General features: G+C 57.0%; 1 protein-coding gene across 4 annotated transcripts in view; it reads right to left on the bottom strand.

The window, feature by feature from the left end:
* Positions 1–24,659, bottom strand: part of HDAC5 (histone deacetylase 5) — a 36,846-nt gene that overhangs the window by 9,755 nt on the left and 2,432 nt on the right. Inside the window, exons 2-12 of one of the 4 annotated variants that reach the window (XM_012786686.2) lie at positions 21,308–21,518; positions 14,610–14,681; positions 3,460–3,719; positions 3,229–3,373; positions 3,015–3,129; positions 2,615–2,745; positions 2,303–2,449; positions 2,101–2,213; positions 1,650–1,781; positions 1,199–1,421; positions 66–277 (exon numbers count right to left, since the gene is read on the bottom strand). In XM_012786686.2, the coding sequence (XP_012642140.1) occupies positions 66–277; positions 1,199–1,421; positions 1,650–1,781; positions 2,101–2,213; positions 2,303–2,449; positions 2,615–2,745; positions 3,015–3,129; positions 3,229–3,373; positions 3,460–3,719; positions 14,610–14,681; positions 21,308–21,329 (1,572 nt within the window). In that variant the 5' untranslated portion in view covers positions 21,330–21,518. Of the gene's footprint in view, positions 1–65; positions 278–1,198; positions 1,422–1,649; positions 1,782–2,100; positions 2,214–2,302; positions 2,450–2,614; positions 2,746–3,014; positions 3,130–3,228; positions 3,374–3,459; positions 3,720–14,609; positions 15,108–21,307; positions 21,519–24,659 lie in introns of those variants that run through there. The other 3 variants (XM_020280801.2, XM_012786688.2, XM_012786685.3) reach the window with 3 other exon arrangements.

Consider the following 24,659-nt stretch of genomic DNA (forward strand, 5'->3'; position numbering starts at 1 on the left):
CCAGCCTGGTGCTCTTCTTGTCCAGACCCAGCATGGCCCCGGGACATGTCCCTCTCCAGGCCCACCTTGCCCAGCTGCAGCTGCTGCTGCTTCTGCTTCTCCAGGAACTGCTGGTGCTGCTGCTGCATGACCAGCTGCTGCAGGGCCTGGGGACTCTGCGGCAGCGGCGAGGACTGAGTGCGGCTCAGCGGCCGGTGCCGCGGGAGCTTGCCCACTGTCCGCATGCTAGTGGCCACACGTTCACCTGTCACCAGTGGAGACTGCCCATGGAGCGGCACTGTGGAGTTGGGGGCAGGGGAGTAAGCCCCATTGTCAGGGCGCCAGGCCCCCTCCCATCTTACCTCCATCTGCCCCCCTGAAATACCGCCACCACCTCCATACTCAGGAAAAACCCTAGGCCTGGAGCACCCTGTCCCCAAACCTGAGCCCCATTCTTCCTCCTCCCCACGACTGAACAGCTTCACAACTCAGAGACACCACCTCCAGCAAGCCTTCCTGAATTCACCATGCTCTCCCTTTGAGTTGCTTAACTAAGTGCTCATGTAGTCTTGGGCCCTCCATGTGAGTGAACAATGACTAGTTCTTCCCAACTGTAACAAGACCTCCCTGATCGGATCCCACCAGGCTGTGAAGCCCTGGGGCCATGATCACATATTGTTCAAGCAGAACCTCTTCTGATGCCAACAGGTATTTAAGGGCTGTCTAAAGCTGTGCTGTCCAGTTCCATAGCTACTTGTTACATGTGACTTCTGGGCCCTTGAAGCTAGGCCTGTCTAAATTGAGATGTACGCAAGTGTGAAATATACACCAGACTTCAAAGATTTAGTATGAAACAAAAAGTAAAATACCTCATTGATAACTCTGCATATTTATTACATGTTTAAATGACAATGTTCTGAATATACTAAGTTAAATATATGTTATAAAATTAATCGCATCTGCTTTTTTACATGGCTACTAGAAATCACATACACAGATTGTGTTATGTTTCTACTGGACAGAGCTGCTCTGGTATGTGAACTCCACAATGGCAGATTTTGTAAAAAATAGTGCGTGGCACCCTGTAGGTACTCAGTGTTTCCAGAATATGGAAGAAATCAGTGATGCTGTTGAGGGGAGCTGTGACGGGGCTGAAGAGTCTCCCTGACTGCTGGTCCCAACCTGAGCCCCTCTCTGGCACAGCCACCTGCCCACTCACCAGCGATGAGGGTGCTCTGCTGCCGGGCCTGCTCCAGCAGCAACACGTGCTGCAGCAGGGAGGCGTGCCCATGGGGGGTCGTGTCACCCTCCAGAGCCACTCCCAGCAGGCAGCCGGGAATGGAGGATGTGCTCATGAACTTGCCCGTCAGCGTGCCGCCCTGCCGCAGTGACTGGAGGGCCTGCCTCTCGGCCTCCTGCTGCGTCGACAGCTTTGGGGAGGCCTGGAGGGACATGGGAGGTAAGGGAGGGGCTTATGCTGCCCCTGTGCTGCCCACTTTGGACCAGTATCCCTCATCAACTCTCTGTCCACCTCCCAGCTCTGGGCAGGGCCCTCTGATACTCCCTCAGGGCCCTGGGAAGGCAAAAGTCACAGCTGGGCACAGCCAGGACCAGTGACCTCAACACCGGAGGGAGGATGGAGGGTTTGTGCCCCCCCCCCAAGTACTTACGGTGAGGTGCGAATTGGTGACAGTGACTGTGGCCTGCAGCCCTAGGGAGATGTTGGGCAGAGAGGGAGACGTGTAGAGGCTGAACTGGTTGGGGGAGCTGTCCAGAGGGAGGGCCCGGTGCTGGGGGAGCATCTGGGGAGTAGTGGGAAGAGACAGGCATGAAAGCAGGCAAAGGAGAGGCCGCAAAGGAGGCAACTTGGATGGAGGCCAAGGTCTCGGAAAGGTGCCCCTCCACCCCCACTGGGGGAGTCTGAGATCAGAGCCCTTCATGGCCCCATGGGACAAATGCCCCTTCAAGGCAATGACCCCAAGCAAGGACCCTGAAGCCTATCCACATGGGCAAAAGGTCTCTGCTGGGCACCTCCAGCCAAACTGGAAGAGGTGCATTCCTTCTTCCAAGGGAAGAAGAGCAGCCCTGCCCCATCCCACCAGCCCTCAGCCAGGCCTGTACCTCTGTGGGGATGTTGGGGACTGAGCCAGTGAAGCCGTTCTCAGCGATGGTGCTGTGGGAACTGTTGGGAGAGCTGGGGCCGGAGCCTGGCGCACTGTTACACACGGACGACGCTACAGGAGAAGTGGCTGTCACCTGGGCCTGCTCTGAGCCACCCTCCACTCCCAGACCCTCAGAACAGGGACATGAGAGCCGCTCTTACCCCCAGGCCCAGCGCCTGTGATCTCCACAGCTCTCTTCTTAAAGGTGCTAATAACAGTCCCATCCTTGCGACGCAGGAGGGGACTGCTTCTCCGCTCAGCCACCTTCTGTTTTAGCCTCGAACGCACTTTCAAGTTGGGTTCAGAGGCTGGAGAGAAGGTAGCCGGGGCTCAGATACATGCACACATCGGCACACACCTGCGGCCCAGCACACCACGGTCGGCCAGCTCAGGCGGCAGCCCTGCCCCCTCCACGTGCCCACCTCTACCTCCCAGAGCCATGTTCTGGGACAGCAGGTTGGGCACTCACTCACCTGTTTTACGGAGGGGAAAGTCATCTCGGCTGTCATAGGGCCCAAGCAAAGGCAGTTTGTAGGAGGGAGGCGTCCCAGGGGGGCCGCTCTGGGGAGGGGAACTCTGGTCCAAAGAAGCATGGTGGGCTCCCCTGGAGGTGGCAGTAGGGATGAAAGCAGACCCAAGTTATCACCCAGCCCGACGAACCTGCCACCCAGCAATCTACATTTATGAAAAGTCTACTGGGACGTGGGTCCTGGGGAGGGAAATGAATAAAGAAACCACAGGTGGGAGTCTCGTCTCCTAGGAGAGATGGCAGGCCCGTACATGGCCACAGGGCAGGAGCCCATTGCCATCCTGCAGCCAGGCAGCCCCTGAGCAGCGCACCTCTGCCCACCCATGCCTGCCCAAGGCCATTACCAGCATTTGGGGTGCTGTGGGAGGGAATGGTTGAGGCCGCCTGGTGTGGGCTCCTTTGACTTCGACAAGAGGAACTCCTGGAGCCTCAGCTTTACCTCGGTGCTGGCAATGGCACCTGCGGGACAGGGCACAGCGGACCTGGGTGCTGGAGGCCAGGCCCCTGCGGGCAGGGGGCAGGCGGCCAGGGCAGCGGCCCCAGGAGGCCCCGCCTTACTCTCTTTGCTCTTCTCCTTGTTCCGAAGGACGAGCAGCTGCTGCTCCAGCCGCTGCTTCTCCAGCTCCTCCTGCCGCTGCTGCTCCCGCTGCCGCTGCTGCTCCAGCTCCTGCTGCCGCTTGGCCGCCAGCATCTCCTGCTGCTGCTGCAGGGGCGCCAGGGAGGCGGGGGTGAGCCGGGCCCAGGCGGGGGTCGGAGGTCTGGGCAGCCCCCCGCGCCCCCCTCGCTCACCTTGAGGTGCTTCTGTAGCTGGACCTCATGCTGCCGTGTCAGGTGGTCGTGCTGTTTCTGGAACTCAGCGAACAGGAGCTGCTTCTGCAGCTGCTGCTGCTGCTTGAGCGCCAAAAGCTCCTGCTGCAGTTGCTGCTCCCGCAGCACGGGGTCCACAGAGCCCGCCAGAGCCCCCCGCAGCTCCACAGGGCTGGGGCTGCCTCCACTCCCACCCCCTAAAGAACTGGGCATGGCTCCTGGCAGCACTGGCTTCACCTCCACTGTGGACAGAAGAGACAAGAAGGGGTCAGTGGGCCCAGTCCCAGACCCCAGCCATGCCTGGGGCCCAAACAGCTATCAGGCGGGACTAGGAGACTCAAGGAGAACAGATAGAGGGGAGGAGTGAAGTCCTTCTGCTCTATGTATACAGCCTTCTGCTTTAAATAAAGGAGGCTAAAGCCGTGAACTTGAATAAGAAAATATGCATAAGCATGAAGCACAATCCCAGCAGGCTGTGAGTACTCAGCACATGACACTGTCATTTACAGTTAACACCTCTGGGCATTTTACATGAATGACTCACTGAAAACTCATAGTTACCTATGACTTACATGCTACTATTACCCCATTTTACTGATGAGGACACTGAGGTTTAGAGAAGTTTAAGTAATGAGCAGACACAGCCAGGTGATCGAAGAACCAGATCCACTGCTTTTAACCACCATGCTGTACCCTCTGCCCATCTCTCAATGCCACGCCCCCCCCTCAAAGCCCAGACTACAAGAGAAATTGAGGCACAGAGGTTGGTTCTAGAACTGATGGTGCTGGAAGCCAGCGCCCTTGGTAAGCCCAGAAGAAGCCTGTGGAGACCTCCTGGACATCCCCACCCTCTCCCCTTTTTCTGCCTCACACCCAGCTGGGGCAGAGAGGGAAGGAGGGATGGGCTATGCGAATGGGGGTGGGGTGGGAACAGGAGGCCTCAGGGAAAGGGGGTGCAGGGCTGCACCAAGCCAGGGACGGGAGGGGGCTGGGAGTCAGACTTGCTTCCTTTGCTGGATTATCTCCTTTCAACAGTTTTATTGTAATTACCCTGAAAATGCCGCTATATATAGAGTGAGCCAAACAGCAGCTGTGCCTGGGGGGAGGGGGATGAGAGGATGGGCGGGCAGGCGCAGGGAGGAGGTGGGAGGAGGAGACAGGAAAGGAAAGGGAATCAGACAGGAAGAAGGGTAAGGGCAGGGGGAGGGCGGGAGCTTCAGCAGAGATCTCAGAACTACAGTCCCAGAGAACCAGCTGGGGAGGGGCAGGTGACCCAAGGTCTGCTGGGTTCCAAGACCTTGGGTCCACACCCCACTTGGACAGTGGGCTTCCCATAAGCCCACTGGAACCTTCTGCACTCCAATGGGCTTATGGGAAGGCTGGGTCTCCACCACTTGGTCCTCTGGTCACTGAATGTCTCTCCCCACCCCTGCCCTGTGGTTGCCAGGGCAACTGGGCAAACACTACACCAGCAGGGAGCCCCAAGCCCAGCCCACACCCCACAAAGCCTCCAGAGGCCAGCAGGAAGGGGAAGGCAGGATACCACTGCCTGGGAAGGAGGAAGTGAGAGAGTCAGGGCCAACCCATCTTGTTTCTTTTTACTTCATTCTCCAAAGAAAGCCCTTACTTTCCTTGTTACAGCCAGGGAGATCACAGAGGCTGGGAAGATGTGGCCCACTCCAGCCCAGGCCTAGAGGAGAAAGGACCCCAATTTCTTGAGGGCTGCCAATACCTTCTGCCCTTGTGAGCAGGCCTCCCCTCAGACCCCCACCACCATCCCACAAGAGTGGAGAGGGGGAAAAGAAAGTGTTTTTTTGTTTTTTTGTTTTTTTAAGAGTGGAGACGGAACTGGGAGGGGGCAAACAGTGGGCTAAGAGAGGCCCCTACACCTATCCAGACAGGTCTGGATCTCTCCAGGAAACCCAGCATTGAAGAAAGTGTCACCAAGGCAGGAGTAAGGCCTGCTGAAGGCCAAGGCTATGCCACCCTCATGCCTGAATATGGCTCTGGGACCCAGTGGGAGCAGGGGTGGGGTGGTAGAAGGTAAAGCCTGAGCAGGATGTCTCTTTCCGTTCCCACCAGCCCCTGTTCCCCCCAGCATGGTTGGGCACATTCCTCTGTGGTTTTCCCGCCAGCCGTCCTGACGACTCTGTGGCCACAAGGCCAGAGCCACATCTGCAGGAGTGGCCAGATGTGGCTAGGAGGGTGGGGTTACACACACACTCACTTTCCCTCCCAACCTATGTCCCGCCCCAGCATCAGGAGGAAGGGTCCTTGAAAATGGCAGAGGACCTTCCTGGTGGTGGCCAGCCCAGTCCAGGGTGGTAGCAAGGAGTTGGCAGCCAATCTTAGGCCTCCCCAGCCCCAAACTGGCTGGAGGGTGATCTGTTCTTAGGCAAGACTGGCTTGGCCTGGGGCACTCTGATCACTCAGCCAAGAGGTGGACGAGCTTCAACCTGCTGCTCCCGGCAGTGCCGGGGTTACAGGAGCCGGATGCCAGCTCGCCCGCCCAGGGAAAGGCAGGGGTCCAAGCGCTCCTGGCTCCCAGCAGATAACCCTGCCTCGGGCTGGAATTGCTGCCAACAATGCTGGCTTCCCTTGCAGGAGCGCTGCAAAGAGCACATGGGCTAAGGCAGGGGAATCTCCCACCAGACTCTCACTGCTGCTGCAGCAGCAGAGATGTGAGGCCAAGCTGCAGCAAGAGCCGCAGCCCCATTGGTATGCAGGTGGCAGAGTGGCCAGAGGCCTCTGCCACACAGCCTTGTTCCCATGCAAACGGGAAGCACGGGTGACTCAAGAATATTAATTTACAGGCCCTGCAATTTGCAACCTGTAGCAACCTGCCCCATCCAAAATGGACGGGACCATGACCGCTCAGCTGGAGTCAGGGAAGTAGGGGCATGGAACCCCCTGATTACAGGCTGCTGGGTACAGAACCTAGGGCCTGCCATGCACCCCCTTGAGGATCTGTGCCCTCTGCCAGCTTGGCATGAGCAGCAGCTGCCATCAGAACCAAGCACCTGGATGGGGAAGTAGGTGTGTCAGGTTAGGAAGATGCTCTTGGCTGCCTCCTGGTGGACCCAGGAAGGTTGGGGAAGCTCTAAAAAAGAGAAGCAGGGAGATGAAGGGGCACTGTCCTCTAAGGGGACAGGTCAGGAGCTCTGGCTAGCAAACAGCCCCCCTGAAAGGCCAGCAAAAGGGAAGGGCCTAGGGAGGCCCATCCCTCACAGCCCCACAGGCCTCACTCTGCCAGAGAGCTGTAGTGAGTCCAGAGAGGCCAGCCAGCCCACACAGCAAGCTCCTTGGCCCCCCAGCCTGCTCCACACTCTACTCTTTCCAGGGTACTTGGACCCTTCCTCTTCCTGGAGTGGTGGCCTCAGGAACAAGCAGCTACACCATCCTGTCCTCTGGCCTTCCGCAGGGCTGACCCACACTGCCTATGCGGAGAGGCTGGGTGGGCAGGCCTGGGTGTCTCCAGCCATCAGAGTGGCCCTGCACATAGCAAGCTCTGGCTCAGGAGGGGCTGCCCTAAGAGCCTGGCTCAGGGGCAAACTGAGTGGTGGCAACACCTAGTGAGACTTCCTTCCCATCCAGCTGGGCCTCCCTCCTCTCCAGGGACCCCATCAGCCCAGTGGGGGCTCCTATGGGAGAGTCTTCAGGCAGCACAAGGGATAGTGAGGGTCCTCTGGGGGAGATGATGTAGTTGCTGTTGGGGCTACCCCGAGACTATTGCCAGCACAGCCTTAATCTAAAAAAGGAGTATCCAGGCAAGGGGACACTGTCTTCAAGCAGATAAAGGGTTATGGGCCACGAGGAGCAGGTTTTAGCAGTGCCTTTGGGAACAGGAGTTCACAATAGAAAACAGATCCAGCTGCCCAAGAGCAAGGCCAAGTCTTGCTCTTGCTCTGAACGTACCACAAGCCATGCCCCAGCTTGAATCCTTCTCTTGGAGACAGTATCAGCAAGTCAGAGTCCCTATAACATGCGAACCCTGGCTGGCAAGGAAATGGGACCTTTAGTTCCCCCTGGAGAAGACCAGGGGGTAGGGGGCTGGCACAGTGTGTGGACCCAGCTGGCAAACCCAAGAGGCTTAGCATCTGGCTCTAAAAAGACCCTATTCCAGGAGTCACCAGCCCCAGAAGGCTAAAAGGAGGGGACCCAAGGAGCATAGAGTACAAAGGAGGGGTGCATTAAACCATCTGGAATGTCTACACAGGACGGAAATGAGGCCTGTGCAGACACTCTCTGGATCTGAGAAGCTGCCTGCCCAAGAGGGGATCTATTCCAACCCCCCTCATCGCACAGGCCAGGAAACCAAGCTTCTTAGAGAGGCTGCTGTGCAGAAGACCCCACCACCTAAGCAGCAGCAAAACGGGGATCCAAACCAGGTGTCCTGACTCCCAGAGCAGGCAGCTTCCCTCCGCACACAAACGTGTGCAGCCTGCCGCCAATGTGGGCATGCCGTGCGCTCTGTGCAAGCCAGCCCTGCGTGACCAGCCCTCTGGAGAGGTGAGACCCCTCCACCAGCACCCAGGCCCTCAGGATCTCCCCTGTCAGGCTGGGGAGTCAGCAACTTCCTTACATGTCTAATATCTTGCTCTGTACCTTGGAGAATAGGAAAGGCTCTGGTCCCTGTCCTGGCCTCGGGGAGTTTGGAAGGAGGTGGGGCGCAGCATTTCACACTCTCAGCCCATGACTCGATGGCCCCTCCCCACCAAGGACAGTTTCCCATGATCTATTTCTGTGCTCTTATGTGACTAGTGAGGCCAATTTAGGCTCAACAGGTTCTACCACAATTCAAGACTATTTCCACATGTGCAAGCTGGTCTGACTCTCACCTAGCAATTTTCACAACTCCTCATGTAATGCAAGTGAACATGCATCACGTAATGGTTATGAGCAAGGGCTCTGGGTAAGACAACGCTAGGGCTCCAGGCAGGCACGCCACTGCCACTTACGAGGGCAAGGCACCAGGTCCCTCCCTTGCTCCGTGCAGGCATCTGTAAAATGTGGGTAAGAAGAGCACCTACCTCCCGGAATTGCTAGGCGCAGGAGAATGCACGCAGAGGAGCTTGGCGCACGGCCTGGGAGGATTGCAGGAGGTGCTAGTCAGGGCTGTTATTAATGGCTCCTGACACTTTTTTGTGTCCTGGACTCCTCTGGCAATCTAGTGAAGCCTATGGACCACTTCTCCGAATGTTTCTAAAGTGCCTACGATAAAATACTTAGAATTACTAAGTATTTTAAGTGGGGCCAACTTACAGACCACCTGGATTCTAAGGATGCCAGGCTCACAATGAAGCCTTAGTTCTCATTTCAGACTCTCCAGAAGGTCGCACTGTGGTCCTGACACAAACAAAACCCTTCCTGTGGGCCACACCGCACAGAGCGGCCAGCGCCGGGTGCCAGTGCTAGAGAGGGAGCCCCTGGGAGAAGCCTCCTCTCGACTCCAGCACGTCCAGGCTGTCTCACGCTATCTCCAAGAAGGGCCACTGTGTCCTCTGAGGCTCAGGCCACAGTGGTGGGATCCCTCTGTCCCTCAAAAACACTACTTAGCACAGATGAGCACAAGTTTTGGTCCCTGCTCTTGGGGCCCCCAGCTCCACGCAGTCTGAAACTCTTCCCCAGTCTCTAATCTCACCATGCCCTGCTGCAGGTGATACCTCTCTCCCCAGTGTGATTCCACACCCTCCGAGGGTGGGCATTTGGGAGGCCCTAAGCCTCACTTCCTGCAAGGCAGAAGCAAGTGAAATAGACCTCAGAGACCCTTAGAATGTCAGCAAAGGAACGGCATGGAGACTAGCAACTCAACTATCCCAGCTATCAAGAGGAGGAAGTGAGTCCAGAGAGAAATCAGACTTGTCCAAGGTCACCTAGAAAGGACGTGAAGGAGCCGGTGCTTAATCCTGGCTCTTCTACTCCTCTGGCTCTCTCTCTGCCCCCCCCCCCCCCACTAATAAACGAAAGGGAAACACTGAGAGCTGGTCCCAAACTTAAACAGAGACAGAACAAGGAGCCAAACTCGGTATTAAGGACCCATGGATCTAGACAAGAGCACCTGGCTGGCCCCCAGAACACCAGAGCCCAGGAATACAGAAGGGAAGGGGACCGAGTAGAGAGAACCCCCAGAAACCTTGAAGCAGACTGTGACTCTGAAGGACCTTAAGCTCAGGGGATGCTGAGCCCTAGTGGAAGGCACAAAGCATCTGTCACTGGTGAAGATGGAGTTAGTGGCTGATCTTGGGATGCTTACTGGAGAAGAAGGCTCACATCTACAGCCCAGCCATTTCCAGGAAATACATGGGCACAAAGCTAGAGGCAATTAAAAGGCACACCAACCATGCAAAGTCTGCAGCTGTTGCTGGGACTGTTTGCCCCACACCTGGGGTGGAATGGCAGGGGCCCCAGGGCAGATCTGCCTCCACTCCCCAAACACAACACAGCCCTGAGTGTCCATCAGGGCACCCTGCCCACCTGGCCATTTGCCATAATTCCCCACCCCGCTGGGGTTTTGACACCTGCTCCCTGGTGTCTCAAAACATCCTCTCTCCAGACTGACAGGCTGCTGCGAGTTGGATTTGCCTCTAACTGGGGCGACAGCCTCCCTCCCTCTGTGTAGGCCCTTCACCCAGGAGTCCCAAGGCCCAATGGGGCCTTCCAGGGATGCTGATGACATCCACTGGCAGGCTTTGGGTCCCATGACTCCAGTCCGCACAGCCCTTAGGCTGTCCACCAAGCATGGTCTGAGTCTACTGACACCAGAATCACCTGAGAAGCAAGTGAAAGTGGCTGGCACCTGGGCTGCCCTACAGAATCTGAACCTTTGAGGGGAAGGGGGGGGGAATGCCTGGCCTGGGAATCTGCACTTTAATCATTCCCCTGGCAATTCTGATGCAATTGAAAGTTTGAGAACCACTGCCTCACAGTGTCCCCAGGCTGCCTGCACTCATTTCTGCAGCCAACCTGACAGCTGTTACAGCTGTGTGTGTGTGTGTGTGGACACAGTTAATCTGATTTCCTGTCTGGCAGCTGTGCAGCAGGGAAGGGACAGCTGAGGGTCTCAAAAACAAGGAGAGAGGCTGTAGAAACAGCCCAAGTGCCCATCAATCCAAGAATGGATTAATAAAATGTGGTATATGTATACCATGGAGTACTATTCAGCTCTAAGAAACAATGGTGATATAGCACATCTTATAGCACATCTCCTGGTTAGAGCTGGAACCCATACTACTAAGTGAAGTATCCCAAGAATGGAAAAACAAGCACCACATGTACTCACAAGCAAACTGGTATTAACTGAGTGGCACCTAAGTGGACACATAGGTACTACAGTAATAGGGTATTGGGCAGGTGGGAGGGGGGAGGGGGGCGGGTATATACATACATAATGAGTGAGATGTGCACCATCTGGGGGATGGTCATGCTGGAAACTCAGACTTGTGGGGGGAGGGGGGAAAGGGCATTTATTGAAACCTTAAAATTTGTACCCCCATAATATGCCAGAAAAAAAAAAACAAAAAAAACAAGGAGAGGAGATGAGGTAGGAGGGAATGGGGCAGGAGAGGTAGTCTGTAGTTGGAGAGGGTGGTGTTCAACTTTGTTCCTGGGCCCTCTTCTCCCCATGAGCTGAAATCTCTGCAGAGAAGAACATTGACCAAGTGGTCCCAAGTATTTATAGAAAACAAGGCCTCCTCTCAGAATCCATAGGAGCTCCCCAAGGCCAGAATAGTCCCTATTCTCTAAGAACACAAACTTTGAAGCCATACAGATAGGCCCACCACGTGAGGTTGTGTAGGTTGTACACTGCACGTGGGCACCCAGCTGGAGGGGAGAGTTGGAGCTGAAATCTAGCCTACCCTCCAATTACTAAGCCATGAACAGTGCCATGAGGATGTATGCACCCAGAAGGAAGGCCACCTTTTAAAACTTTGCACAAAAGAAGTGGATTAACAATGGCCTACACAGAGACCTGAGTTCAAATCCCAGCTCTCACTTACCCTGTGACCTTGGGCAAGTTCCTTAACCTCTCTGATCCTTCTCAGCTATAAACTATGGCTATTAATACCTTCCTAAAAGAGATAATAAGGCAAGGAAAGAACCTGATACCCTCATCACTGAGTACATTATAATATCAAATCCACTCCCACACCTGACTCTCACCCTTCCCACCTTCCTGGCACCCCTACACCTACACACCTACACACACAGCCATGCTCGGCACGGTCTTATGAGCATGTGTAAGACTATCCAGGGAAAGCCCCAATGCCAAACCTGAACACCATGGCACTTCCCAACGTCCACTACATTCCTTCCTGGCACGAGCAGGGAAGGAAATCCACTCCCACACCTGACTCTCCCTCAATGGGAAATGGAGGCTCCTCTTCCATGCCTTCCCGTAAAGTCCTGCACACTGCCCAGGCTTCAGCTCTACCCAGCACAGGGCGGAGGGGATCTAGGGCCCACAGAAGGGAGGCAGTGAATGCCCCAGTTCTGTGTCTGTGGGAATCTCACACCACAGCTCAAAGTCCCCGGCTTGGATGACGGAGGTGCCCACTGTGCGCTGGGCTGTGGCAGGGCTGCCAGGCGGAGACCCCATCCATCAGGGAAGACTTCTGATGGCCACTCGAGCAAGCTCTGAGATGTGTCCCCCTCCTCAAGCAGGAACAGCAGAGAGTGCTCTTATCTCTCACGGACTCAGCTGGCTAAGGCTCTGGCTCACCCACTGGGGTGACGCACTATAGCTGCCCCTACTTACCCAGAGGTCCAAACCTCAGAATAAAGCCCAGGAATCCTGCCACCAGTCCTGGACTCCAGCCCCCCATGCAACATTCATTCATCCATGTGCCAGGCACTACGCTAGGTCCTGGGTAATCACAGCAAACAAGACAGCCCAGACAGCAAAGACTGCCCCCTAAAACTGGGTTCCAAAGACGTGCTACGGGAGGTGGCAGGTAGGCACCATCCTAGAAAGCCCCTTTCTCCAACCCCTTGGGCTAGGGAGGCCTGCAAGACACACTGCCCAAGAAAGCATCCCTGGACACCTGCTTTTTCAGCCACCAGCTTTCATATCCTGTCTGGAGAAGGATCAAGAGATGGGGAGAGGGGGTGGGGAGGAAAACACCAGGCTGCCTGGGCCCTCATGGCCGTGTTTATCTGGGGTGGATTTTTTTTTAACCCAAAGGTTAAAGTGTTTCTATTTGAAACATCTATTTACATTCCAGAGTCCAAAAAAAAAAAAAAAACAAGGCAGCCAAGCTCCAGGCCTATATCTGTCCCCAGCCGCGTCACAGGCACGGCATCAGAGCTGCGCAGGGGGAACATTCTTAGCCCTCTCCCCGAGCCGCTGAGGTGACTCACGCCTCCCTCCTGCCAGCATGGACCAAGCCACAGCTCTGAAGGCCAGGCAGCGGGGGGTGGAGGATGGAGGTGGGGAGACAGGGATCTGGAGAGAGGGGCTGGGGTCCACGGGGGACAGGCAGGCTTAGGGAAGGGGTAGGGCAGCAGGGGTCCCAGCTTGCAATGTTTCTGGGATTTAATGCAAAAGTAGGTAAGTGAACAAGCTAAGGAGGAAACTTCAGGCCAACTGCTGGCTGCTGCTATAGACAAGGGACAGTGGGGACAGAGCAGGATGGGTGGACTGATATGCCAAACAGGGTAGAGCTGCCCTAAGCAGATGCTCTACACAGCCATTCCTCTGCTTCCCAAAAGACCATCTTGAGTCCCAGACGCTATGGGCTAGGGACCAGCAGGCAGGGTCTTCAACTAGAACTGTAGATTCAACCAGACCAGGGCAAGGACCACCCTCCATGTTTATATCTCATCCCAAGAGCCTGGGAGGTAACCTGCAGGGCTGGTCCCCAGTGTGATATCCCCACCTCTGGGGACTGCATGAGTGCCCTCCAGGGCTGGTCTCCAAGACTGTGCCCTACACCAGAACACTGCATGGGCATCCCTGCCCAGGCAGATGACAGGCCACGTTCCAAGGATTTCCCAAATCTTCCCCAAACATTCGTCCTCTGCACATCCAAGTCCCGCTGCAGCCTTATCCCTGGACAGCTCAGAGCCAAATCACGGTACCCATAAAGGCCCACAGTTCCCCCACCTTCCAATTCGAAGCTCAGGGATCACACCCATGGATCCAGAGGCCAGGAATCCCCATATACCCCACACACACACACACACACACACACAAACACACACTCTCTCTCTCTCCAGTGCCAAGCCACTGCCAGGAGGGGCCAAGCGGGCATGAGTCCAGCAGGCCCCTCCCTGGAGGAAGCATCTTGCGGTGCCGGCCTGGTGGGGAGGCTGTGCCAGAAATGCCTGATGCTGCCAACAGGTTCCTGGGAGTAAGGGAAGGAGTGGCCCAGCTCTGGGGGACCCCACCCCCAGGCAAGGAATAAAAAAGTCCTTGCTGAGAAGGTGGCAGGATTAGGGTATCCTCCAGCCCATGGGAACCAGAGTAACACCTCCTCATCCTCAGGGGGTGGGAATGAACCAAGGCCTGGGGAGGGGAGAGATGGGGGGCCTGGGGCTAAGGCAGCCGAGCCCCTCAACATCCCCCTCGGGCTAACTAGACCACAAGGGCATCGAGCCTCCTCCCCAAGTGTCTGATTCTCAGGAGTCCTGCCTGGGGACTTGCAGAAGTCACTGCACTTGACCCTCTGCCCCCAAGAACCAGAGGAGCTGGGGTAACCACTATTTTTGTAGACGCCCAACTACACCCTCTTCCCCTGCCCAAACCGGGGGAGCAGGCAGCGTGGAGGCAGGTCACTGACCCACTTCCTCCCCTCTGACCACAGTGCCAACTAGGCCAGGATCCTCCAGTAACCCCCAGCCCCCAGCAGCTACTGCCGACCTCGCTGGGTACCACAGGGCCTGGAAGAGATGCGATGGAGTGCAGCTGGGAGGCATGGGGCAGGGCAGACTCTGGGCAAGGAGCACAGGGGCATCAGGCAGGGAACCCCACCTCTGAGCAGGGCTCCCCCAACCTCGCATATTCTCAAAAAATCTCTCAAGAAAGATCTGAGCAGGACTCTATCTGGGCAAGGCTCGGAGCGGAGCCAGATGCTCAGCCCCACGGACAAAGATGCCCAATGGCAGAGGGCAGGCGGGGACACGGAGGCACTTACCTGCCACAGGGATGCTGTGCAGAGGAGTCCGTGGCAGGATTTCCAAGGATGGTTCCCGGCCTGACATCCCATCTGCTGAGAAACAGGATTCTGTCTCATAGATGGTCTGCAGCATCTCCACGAGCCCCTGAGCCTTGGGCACCAGCAGCATGCCAGGGAGGGGCCGCCCGAGGCGGGGCGCCGACCAAAAGGAAGGTGGTCGGTGGAGCCCGCACTGCTCAGGGACTCCCTCAGGCCACTGCTGCTGGGACCCGCACTGTGGGGAGGCGCCTCATCCGGCTGGGCTGGGCGCTCCTGGCAGCAGGAGAGGCGCTGGAGCTGCAGGCCTAGCTCTGCTCCAGAGGGGCGTCCGGCTACCCGCCTGTCCTTGGTTCCCGGAGCTGGGGTATGGCTAAGCACTCGGGACAGGAAGAGGAGCTCAGCGGGCAGGCGGGCTCTCTGCGTTCCCTCCCAGCCCTGGGTGACAGCTCTGGGCCCCGCTCCCTGCTCCTCCTTCCCGAATGAGCCGCCGGCAGCTGGCAGGAGACAGAAATAGCAGTTGGGGGAGGGCCCTGTCTATAAATAGGTGGAGCATGCTCAGGGAGCCGCGGGCGGCTGCCAGGAGGCCCCATGGGGGGGAGGCGCGTTCTACCCCAGGAGGAAGCGCCAGGCGAGGGGGATGGGAAAGGGGAGGGCCTGCACTCAGGGCCAAGGCCACAGAGCTGGGTGGCCAGAGGCTGGGCTCGGGAAAGGCACAGGCCAGGGTACCAATGCATCTGGGAGTGGCTCCGGCTGCTACTCTTAGCAAGCAAGCAAGGAACTGGAAACTAAGAAGCCAGACCAATCCTGTCGCCCCTCTTGCCATCCAGAGCTGGTAAAGGACTCAGAAAGGTCTGGGAGAGGGTGGCAGACATGGCCACCTGGCCTAACCTTGCATCTTTCCTGGAGTCCTTCTAATAGCCTCTTGGGGTTTGCTTAACTTCTGCCCTCCTGCAGAGTTGGGAGGTGTCTCCCCACGCCCTCACCCAGGGGGGAGACCTCTAAACAGCAGCTAAATGGCAGCTCCCTCCTGCCCACTCTGGGGTATTGCCTCCAGAGGCTGCTCAGCTTCTTTCCAGGGGTCAGGGAGACTTCCTTTGCAGGCCTGGCCCCAGCCCTAGGAAGGGGACCAGATAGCACCTGCCCATTCTCATAGGACAGGTAGCTCTTCCCTGGCAATGTGCCAAATGCGATACTAAGAGCATCACATACATCACCTCATTTATTCTGTGTGATGACCTTGAGAGATGGGTACAGATGGGGAAACCGAGGCACAGAGATGAAGTCAGTTGCCCTAGGTCGTATGGCTGTTTACATGGTAAGGCTGGGACATCTGAGGCTTAAGTCTGAGCTCCAACCACCACGTTCTACTGCCTTCCATGCAAGGGAGTACACGAAGCTGCCCCAGTGTTTCCAGAGTTTCCTTTAACAGGTACAATAACCCCCAGTGCCCAAATGGGAACAGACTGGAGGCTGGAGTCCCTCCAAGAAGAGTAGAGAGTCTACCAGCATCCAGCCCTCCCCTGCCCAGCCTCAGGCCTGGCAGAACAGCCCCTGCTCCCTGGGCCCTAGGACTAGTGCACCGTGAGGGCTGGTGCCACTCGCCTGCCCTGCCCACTGCAGGTCTGCCCCTGCTTCTCAAGCTGTGCCTCCCACTGCCACAGAGATCCCACTTGGCCCCTTGACCTCACTGGAGCCTTTTAATAGCCTGGTTATTCCTGGGTCTGCATCCCCCTCCCCCTTCCTGATGTCACAGTTGCTATTTTGGAGCCCCCTCCTGGCCCCTCCTTGCCCCCTACTCCAGGCATGGAGCCAGGGACACCTGTCCTCTCTTTGGACTGGATGACCTCACCGTCCTGTCGGGTGCCCAGGAGGAACTGGCCAACCAAGGACACAGTGGCTGCAGCTTGTGGAGGCCAATTTCCCAGCCAGCTTCTGCCAGCCAGGGATGGCAAAGGGGTCTCCTGCCCTCAGGTGGGGAGTGGTGGGAGCACACCTATAGGGGAGGTGGCAGAGACAGGCTTTCCTGGATCCTAGACTGGCAAGATGTTGCCAGGAGATGCCCAGTGGTGGACCAAGAACAAAACAGGGGTCTGGGGCCACAGTTTCTCAGTCAGGGCACACACCAGAAAAAAAGCAATGGAGCAGTGCTCTACCAGGGGCCTGGTGCTGATGGACAACTAAGGGTAGGACCTCGTTCACCACGATTTGCCCCAAACACATCCAGGCCAGCCAGGCCCTCTCAGGAGGAAGGCGAGGCCAGGGCCCATAAGGGGGTGATGGGCAGCACATTCAAGGGAGCCCAGACGCTGGGAGCAGCAGCCCCTCCCAGCCAGGACTCCACCCACCCACGCTGGGAGCAACCTGAAGGGCTGGCTGGCCCTGTCCTGGCTTTCTGTCTGCCCCAGGCACAGGTGAGCATGGCAGAAGAGGAAGTCATCAGTTACCACCACTTTGACTCTTTGAAAGCAGGGTCCCCAGAACCTGGAGCAGCCAGATGCCTACAGAAAGAGCTGCCCTGCTTAGGGAAGATGGGTGCACCCAGAAGACAGGCACCCAGAGGAGACCAGAGCAGGGACTTAGGGCCATTATGACTTCCACAAAGTGGGGAGCAAAGCATCAGACACAGCCAGACAATCCTCAGTGCCACTCCCAGAACCCTAAAGGCATTAGAGAAGCAGCCTGGGGTGCAGACAAGTGTCCTTTTTCTCCTGAGATTCAGGTGATGTAACAAAGTCTTCCTAACGTCTAACCTCAGTCCTTCCTGCTATAGCCCCTCCACTTCATTTCTCTTCTTCATCTCCTCTCACCCAGCACGCTCACATATCATCCCGCAAACCCTACAGAGCAGCCCCTAAGCATGAGGCACATGAGCCCCATCCAGAGCCAACACTGTCCTCACCAGACCACAGTGACTCTGTCCCCTCCCTCAGAGGCTGCAGTCTGAATCTGGAGAAGGGAAGAGCCCAGTGCTGGCTCCTTGAGCTTTTCCAGGCTCCTATTTCCTGGGCCCAAAAGGCTGGGATGGGGCCCTGACTGAAAGGAAGAAGGGAAGATCTGCTTGTGCACAGTAAGAAGCCAAGACTGGCCCAGGCGCACCCCGGATGGAGTGTGGGCTGCCAGACATCAGGCCTGCCTGCCCTCCAGTCCTTTCCTGCCCTTTAAGCCCAGTCGTGCTGGAGCCCGTCGGCATGGCCCAGGAGCTACTATGTGCCAGGTCCCAGGCCAGGTGTTGGCTGAACCCTCTCATTTGAAACTGAATCCAGGAAAAAGGTGAACACCTACTTTGGCATCTTCCACTTCCCCTCAGGGTTGACCCTGCCCCCTGCGCTGTCCCAGTCTAAGCCTCCAACCAGTGTGGGATAATGGAACAGGGACGAGGAAGGGAGCAGACGCCCATCTGCAGTAAGCACAGAGGTGTGCGGGGGCATCTAGTGGAGAAGGGAGGCCAGGAGGCCACTTCTCAGCCCCCTGCTAGCACTCACCCACTTTCTTGATGCCTGCCCGGGGCTCAGAGGCAGAGCCGAGGCTGGGAGGCAGGACACCCAGGTTCCAAGCTCCACCCCACACCCATGCCCCAGATTCTCTGGTCACCCAGAAAGGAGGGGGCAGCTGCCCTCCCTCCTGGGAAAGGGAAGGAGAGAAAGTGCAGAGGGTTCTGGGAGGTGCTGGGCAGGCAGGTGTTGTCATGAGGCTTGTCTCCCTCCCACGCCGGGGATAAGAAAGCTGGCCTCCTCCTCCAGGGCCCCGCCGCCACCCAGACTGGCTTGCAGGGCGAGCCTCGCTCTTGCCCTCTCCTCTGGGCAAGGGCACAGAGGACAGGGTATGACCACAGCAAGCCTGGGTCCCGGGTCCCAGGTCCCAGGGCAGCTCCTCCAATCTGGTAGGGCCAAGCCTAGGCCAGGCAGATTCTGTTAGACCTTCAACTCCACTGAAGAGAACAGGCAGAAACAATCAGTTCCAGAAAAACAAAGCAAGCGTCCATCCCCAAGCCCCCTTTTGCCTAAAGAGAAGGCAGAGACCAGCGAATGGCCCCCTCAGGGAACCAGGCAGCCCCATCGGTGGCCTCTGCCAGACTTCCAGAACTGCAAAAGAGGTCAGTAAGGTCAAATGCTGGTGTTCAGCCCCACCCAGAGGTGAGTGGATGGGCTCCCACTCCCTCGGTGGTGGGCCCCAGAAGGAAACTGATCAAAGTTTCCATCTGTTGCCCCTCACCAAAAATCCTCTCTCTCACTAACTCGTTCGCTGTGAGGGCAGGAATGGACCATCTCATATTTTCTTCTGTTCCTCCACAGGCCGAATATCACCTTGTTGGTGATATTCACCAAGGACTTGCCAAAGAGAAAAGCTCTTACGCTGAGAAGAATTGAGAGGAACTAGAGGGAATGGCAGAAAACTCTCCGCCCTTACCCAGCCCTGCTTTTCTCCGCCTAGGGACAGGGGAAGCAGGGAGAGGGCTGGAGGTGCTCAGGAGCTGGGACAGGCCCCAAGGACTAACCACTTCCCTCATTCCCAGCTCTGTCCCCTGCCCTCAGGCCCCATACCTTTCTTTCTTGGGGCTCTGCGGAGTGTCCACAGGGAAGTGGAGGCCCACGTGCTCTGGCTACAATGCGTGGTTTCATTTTACTTCCGTGGAGTCCCAGGGCACATGGTTTCCAGACTTCTCCCAGGTGCTGGGCACCCGCAGCCCCAGCCCAGATGCCGGCCTGAGCTCTGGGAATAGCAGATGCTGGGCACCTCAAAGAGGAAGGGGTGGGTGGCAGCTGGCCGTCTCCCTGGCCCAGGGCAGCTGGAACCCCACATCTGGAAGAGCCAGTCCCAAAACCCCAGGGACACTGTGGGAAGGGCCTCAGAGAGATTGTCCCCAAGCAGTGACCCCAGCTCTGAAGTCTCTCAACAGTCCTAAAATGAGGTTCCCAGTCCCAGGCCCCCTCCTTCACTAACCCCCCTCCCCAACGCACGGAAGACAGCATCTCCCCCTGCTGGGGGGAGCTGGAAAGCCAGCCAGGAGGCATGGCCAATGCCACAGGCCTACTCAGGGGACCCATCCAGGCCAGGGCTCAGCAGCTGCTCCCAGGCTGCCTGCCGCCTGTGCCGCTGGGCACCTCCAGCTCCCGCCATGCTCCTGCCAGCTCCAGCAGAAGTAGCTGTACACGGAACTTGGACCAACAGTGTCTGGAAAGGCAACCCAGTAACTTCATTTAGCCTGGGTTGAATATTATAACCTTTCACTGCAAGGGAAAGAATCTCAAAGGTAGGAAACGTCCTTCCCAAGCCACCAACAGATGCCTCTGGGCAGCTTCTGTTTCCTTGGCCAAGAGTTAGACCCCAGCCCCTCGGCTGGAGATGGCTCTGAGACAGGTCAGTGCTGTGGCTCAGAGGAAAGGCGCAGCTGGCACTCGGCCGGGCACAACCGACCACGCTGGGGTAGTGGCCAGCTGAGATGCACAAGGGATGGACGAACACCCACCAGGCCTCTCCCTCCCTTTGCCAACCCAGCCTCAGAGGAAAAATCAGGAAGACAGAGCTGGGCAGCCCACCTGGCCCAGCCCCCACAGGTTGAATGAAGGCAGGGGCAGAGGCAGGAGGATCAGAGGGGAACCACAACCCTGCAGGAGGGACGACGGGGAACGGAATTCGGGGTGGGAGGGAGGTGGCTGGACTCCCCACTGATGCTGCTTCTGTACCATCCTGCAAATGGGTTTTCACCCTAAGCCCTAGTTTCCCTATCTCTAAAAGAAGGAGAAATGTCCATCCACTCCTAAGGATGTGGGGGACATGATGGGGCACAAAGGGTTAAAGTCGAGCAAGATGGACTGTGAACCCTTAAGACTGTGCAGAAGGAGACAGCCAAAGACAGAGGCAGTCATGACTCTGACCACAGTGCCCCAGGACCCTTCTGGGAAACTCCTGAGGGTCCACTCAGACCACTTGGACATATCCTCAAGGGCACATGTCCAGATCCACCTGGACATGAAGCTGCCTGGAGTCCCACCCATAGACTACTTCTGACAACACTGGGCAGGGTCCTAGGAGCAGAGGGAGATAGGAAATCTTAGAGAAAAAGACCCCAAACTAGGGACCTACCACGTCTAGGGCCCAAGAGGAAGAAGGGTAGTCTACCTGGACTCCAAAGAGAGCCAAGACTCCTCTACAAACATGTCACCCCCCTCCCACCCAATGCCACACACCCAAACACAGAGGCTAAGTCTCAGGGCTATGCAAACCTCCACAAAAAAGTATGGAACACAGAGAAACATTCCACCAAGGAAAGAAGCCACCACCACAAAAAGGAAGCTGGGCATTCAGCTACGGTAGGGAAATGTTTCCAACGTCATCCCAGACTTCCCAAAGAGGTTCAGGGATACACATTCTGCTCTCAAGCCTGCCTATCTTGGCTAACAGGGCAGGGTGGAGCTGGCACCGAAGGCCCCCAAGTTGAGAGGACAAGCGTGGGGGCAGAGTTGGACCCATGCCCTCCCAGGGCCAGGCTGGACCATCAGTTCCCAGGTCTGCCTCAGGGTTTGCCTGTCCTTTTCTTGCAACACTTCTCCACTCCTGACCCCTTGTTCCCCTACAGCTCAGAAACTGAAGGTCAGCTGCCCTGGTCTGCAAACCCACGCGGCCCATTGTATCCAAAGCTACCCCAGGGTGCTCTTCTCCAACCTCCCAGCTCTTACCCGACTCGTTAGGAGAGTTCATGCCGGCTCTGGGCCCGCAGGAAGCTGGCGTTGGGGGCTGGGACAGGAGGGGGTGGAGCTGCGGTGATGTCAAGAGAGACAGACGATAACAGACAGACGGACGGGACGGGTGCCCGGGGCCGCCGTGCCTCTAATGCCCATCCGAGGCCATCCTTCGGGGCGAGGCAGTCAGGCACTCAGAACGGCTTCCCTGGGGAGAGACGGAGCAGGGTTAGAGGCCCCTAACTCAGGAATCTGAGAGTTACGGAGACCTTGGAGCTTGTCAGTTTATACCTGGAGATGAGAGGGAGGGACGCCTGCCGGGGGCACAGAGAAAATCAGCAGATCTGGATCAGACCCTGGTTTCTTCTCTTACTAACTGATGAGGCTTCTAGTGCCCAAGGGATTGGAAACAGCTATGGTGGCCACACGCAGACACTCCTTTTCAGACAAGTGTCCACTGTCAGGTGTGGAGACCTCAGAGACTCCCAAAGGTGCCTGGCATGGGACTAGGTGTGCACCAACGGAGACAGTGCAGGGAGGCTTCTGACCTCTATCCATGGCAGTGGGGAGGTATAGGACTGATCTAGAGTCCCTGGCAGCAGCCTAAGCTGGGACTCCCAGGGGGAAAGTCATCTTCTCCTCACTTTCTGACCCTAGTACCACCCGATCCTAGAAGTATGGATGTGCTTCTGTCGTGGTCTCCCCACATTCAACAACGGACCAGGGCAAGAGCTTATGTTTCCAGGAATTGAGACAGTCACAGACCTCATCCCTGATCCAGCACCTCTGGCCTAGAGGTCCAGGCTCAAGCCCAGGGCGCTCTGTGTGTTGGACAGGCTGTGCTCTGTGCAAGGAGGTCTGGCCCAGGGAGGGATGAAGAGAGCCCGTGCTCTGCCTGCCAAGCCACGGCCTGACACATGCTGAGCCCACCCAGAACAAGGGACACCTTTTTCCAGTTTGTACAAAGGCACCAAAAGGCCCAGCAGCATCCCTCCTGAGGCCAATATAGTAATGGAGGATATATTATATTACAGGACCACGGGTTTGCCAACCCGTGTCCGCTCCTCCAGCCCTCCCCACCCCAGCCCCACAATTAGTCCTCGAGCCTCAGACGCTAAGCACGCACCCACCTGGGCCCATCCCTAAACAGCCCACGATCCACCTCAGACATGATCTCATTCGTTTGCTTCCAAATGAAGGCAGGCCCTCCAGTGCCCAATGGAAGCAAGGTAGCAGGAAGCAATCGGAGGCGGCTGAGAGCTTCTGGATGTTTAAGCTCCAACTCTGCTCCCCAAGCCTCAAACAGGCAATCAGCTCTGCCTTCTGGACAGCCCCACCTTCCTGGCAGGATTAATTCTCAGTAAGCTTGGTATTCTCATCAAGGATTCCCAGGGGTGGGGTCCATTTGGAGCCCAGAAGCCAGCCATGGCAGTAACACACACAAACACACACAGAAGAGACCTTCAGGTCCTAGGCTTGCTGCCCCTACTCTCGCCCACAGGGCTTGCCCTCTATGGCTGGAGAAAGGTGAACTCATATTGGGGAGGGCAGAGTTGAAGGGGCCGAATTGCTCCCGACAGGCACAGGTGTGGGGTAAGCTGCACGGGGCTGGGGCCAAGCTCAGGAATGCAGCAGGTGGGGCTGATGGTGTCCTGGCAGGGCCTGCGTGGGCAGGCAACTCAGCCCGTGCCCACACCAGGGCTGGCGCCCAGTCCTGCTCACACCCTTTCCCGTGGGCCGGGGAACACAGGTTCAGAAATTCCCACGATTCCCAGCAGCCTAAGTAGCCTAGCCCAGCTCCGTAATGAGAGGCACCTCCGCAGCAGTGTGCTCGGAAGGGGCAGAGCCCCAGTGGCACAAAAACTAGGTTAAGCTCAGCCCCCAGCCCCCATCATCCTCTCCCACCCACTCTCTGGGTCTTAAAGGTGCTGATCCTCACCCACTGGGGAGAGAGGAGGAGAGCAGCTCCTTGAACTCACAGTGGGCTCAGGGCTCAATCATGCTTTACTTCTCCCCACCCTATAGGATTCCGCAGGAACCCTGGGCCCCATCCACCTGTACAGAGTGTCTGCCAACACCCCCATCAAGGCTCCCAAGTGAACAAAAGCCACCAGCCAGGGCCTCCCTGAGGAACAAAGCAGCGTTCAGAGCCTGATCAGGACAGGCACAGATTCTTGTCTGGGGTGGGGCATAAAGGGGGAAAAGGGCAACCTGATGTTTAAAACCTGAGCTGTTTGCTCCCACTCTGCCAGAGAAACTCACTGACTGCTGTTATGTGAGGATCTCAGTGGGCAGTCAGAGACCAGGAGCTGTGTGGCTCCTAGATGACCTAACACGTGGATGTCAAACCCCTGAGCAGCCCAGCTGCCATGACATCATACGTAGGCAGCCCCCCAGGGCCCAGCCCCCCACCCCATGACAACTCTTTCTTCCAGACCTCTACCCGGCTCCAGGATCCAAACCCACCTCCTACCTCCAACCAGGACAGCAGGGCAAGGCAGAATGAGGGAAACTGGCTGCATCTCACCCTGCAAGCTCACGGCTAAGCTAGAGGAGGCAGGACAGAAACCCTAGGGAGACACCCCCCACCTCACTGCCGAGCACTAAAAACTCTAGCAGAGGGTGGGAGGAGGAGGCAGACAAGTGAGGGAGACCTGGTGTAATGTATACCCCAAAGGCCACAAGATCCCAATGTTGCCCTGCAGGGATCTTATCCCTCAAACAACTCCCTCTGAATTCCTCAGGAGTCAGGTGTGCCTTGGAGAACCTGGACTCCAGTGCCACCAGGCAACCCCTTCCCAACATACCTGCGCTGGCCCTGCTAGAGGCAGGCCCAAGTCCTGAGTACCCAGCCTCCGGTGCCTCCCAGGTCGCAGGTGGCAGGGTCTAGCAGTCTGTACCAAGTCATGAGTCTGAGACTGCTTCACTCTCCCCCAACAACTTCACCAAAAAGCCACAAGCCCAGACATCCCATCTAAAGGCACTGACGACTAAAGGCACCGTGATCTTGACCCTTCCTGACCACGACCACAATTCGCCAGCCTCCGAGAGCTTCCATCACCTAGTGCCTCCCCCAGGTTGGGCCAACAGAAGCCCGGAAGGATCAGAGCCATGCAGGCTGGCTGACTTGGGTGTCCAAGCCCCAAACCAGGGAAAAGGGGAGGGAAACAGGGGAGGAAAAAAGGCACCAGGCTGACAAATTCATTTTTGCAATCGGCCCATTTCTGTTTGTCTGCTCAGACGCAGCTCCAGGCATCTGCACAAGCCAGATGGAGGAGGCTGCTATTTCTAGAAAAAAAAAAAAAAAAAAAAAGGAAGGGGGGGTGAGAAGGGAGGAAGAGAAGAGGCG

This window comes from Microcebus murinus, chromosome 18, assembly GCF_040939455.1.
Source record: "Microcebus murinus isolate Inina chromosome 18, M.murinus_Inina_mat1.0, whole genome shotgun sequence".
Classification (NCBI taxonomy): Eukaryota; Metazoa; Chordata; class Mammalia; order Primates; family Cheirogaleidae; genus Microcebus; species Microcebus murinus.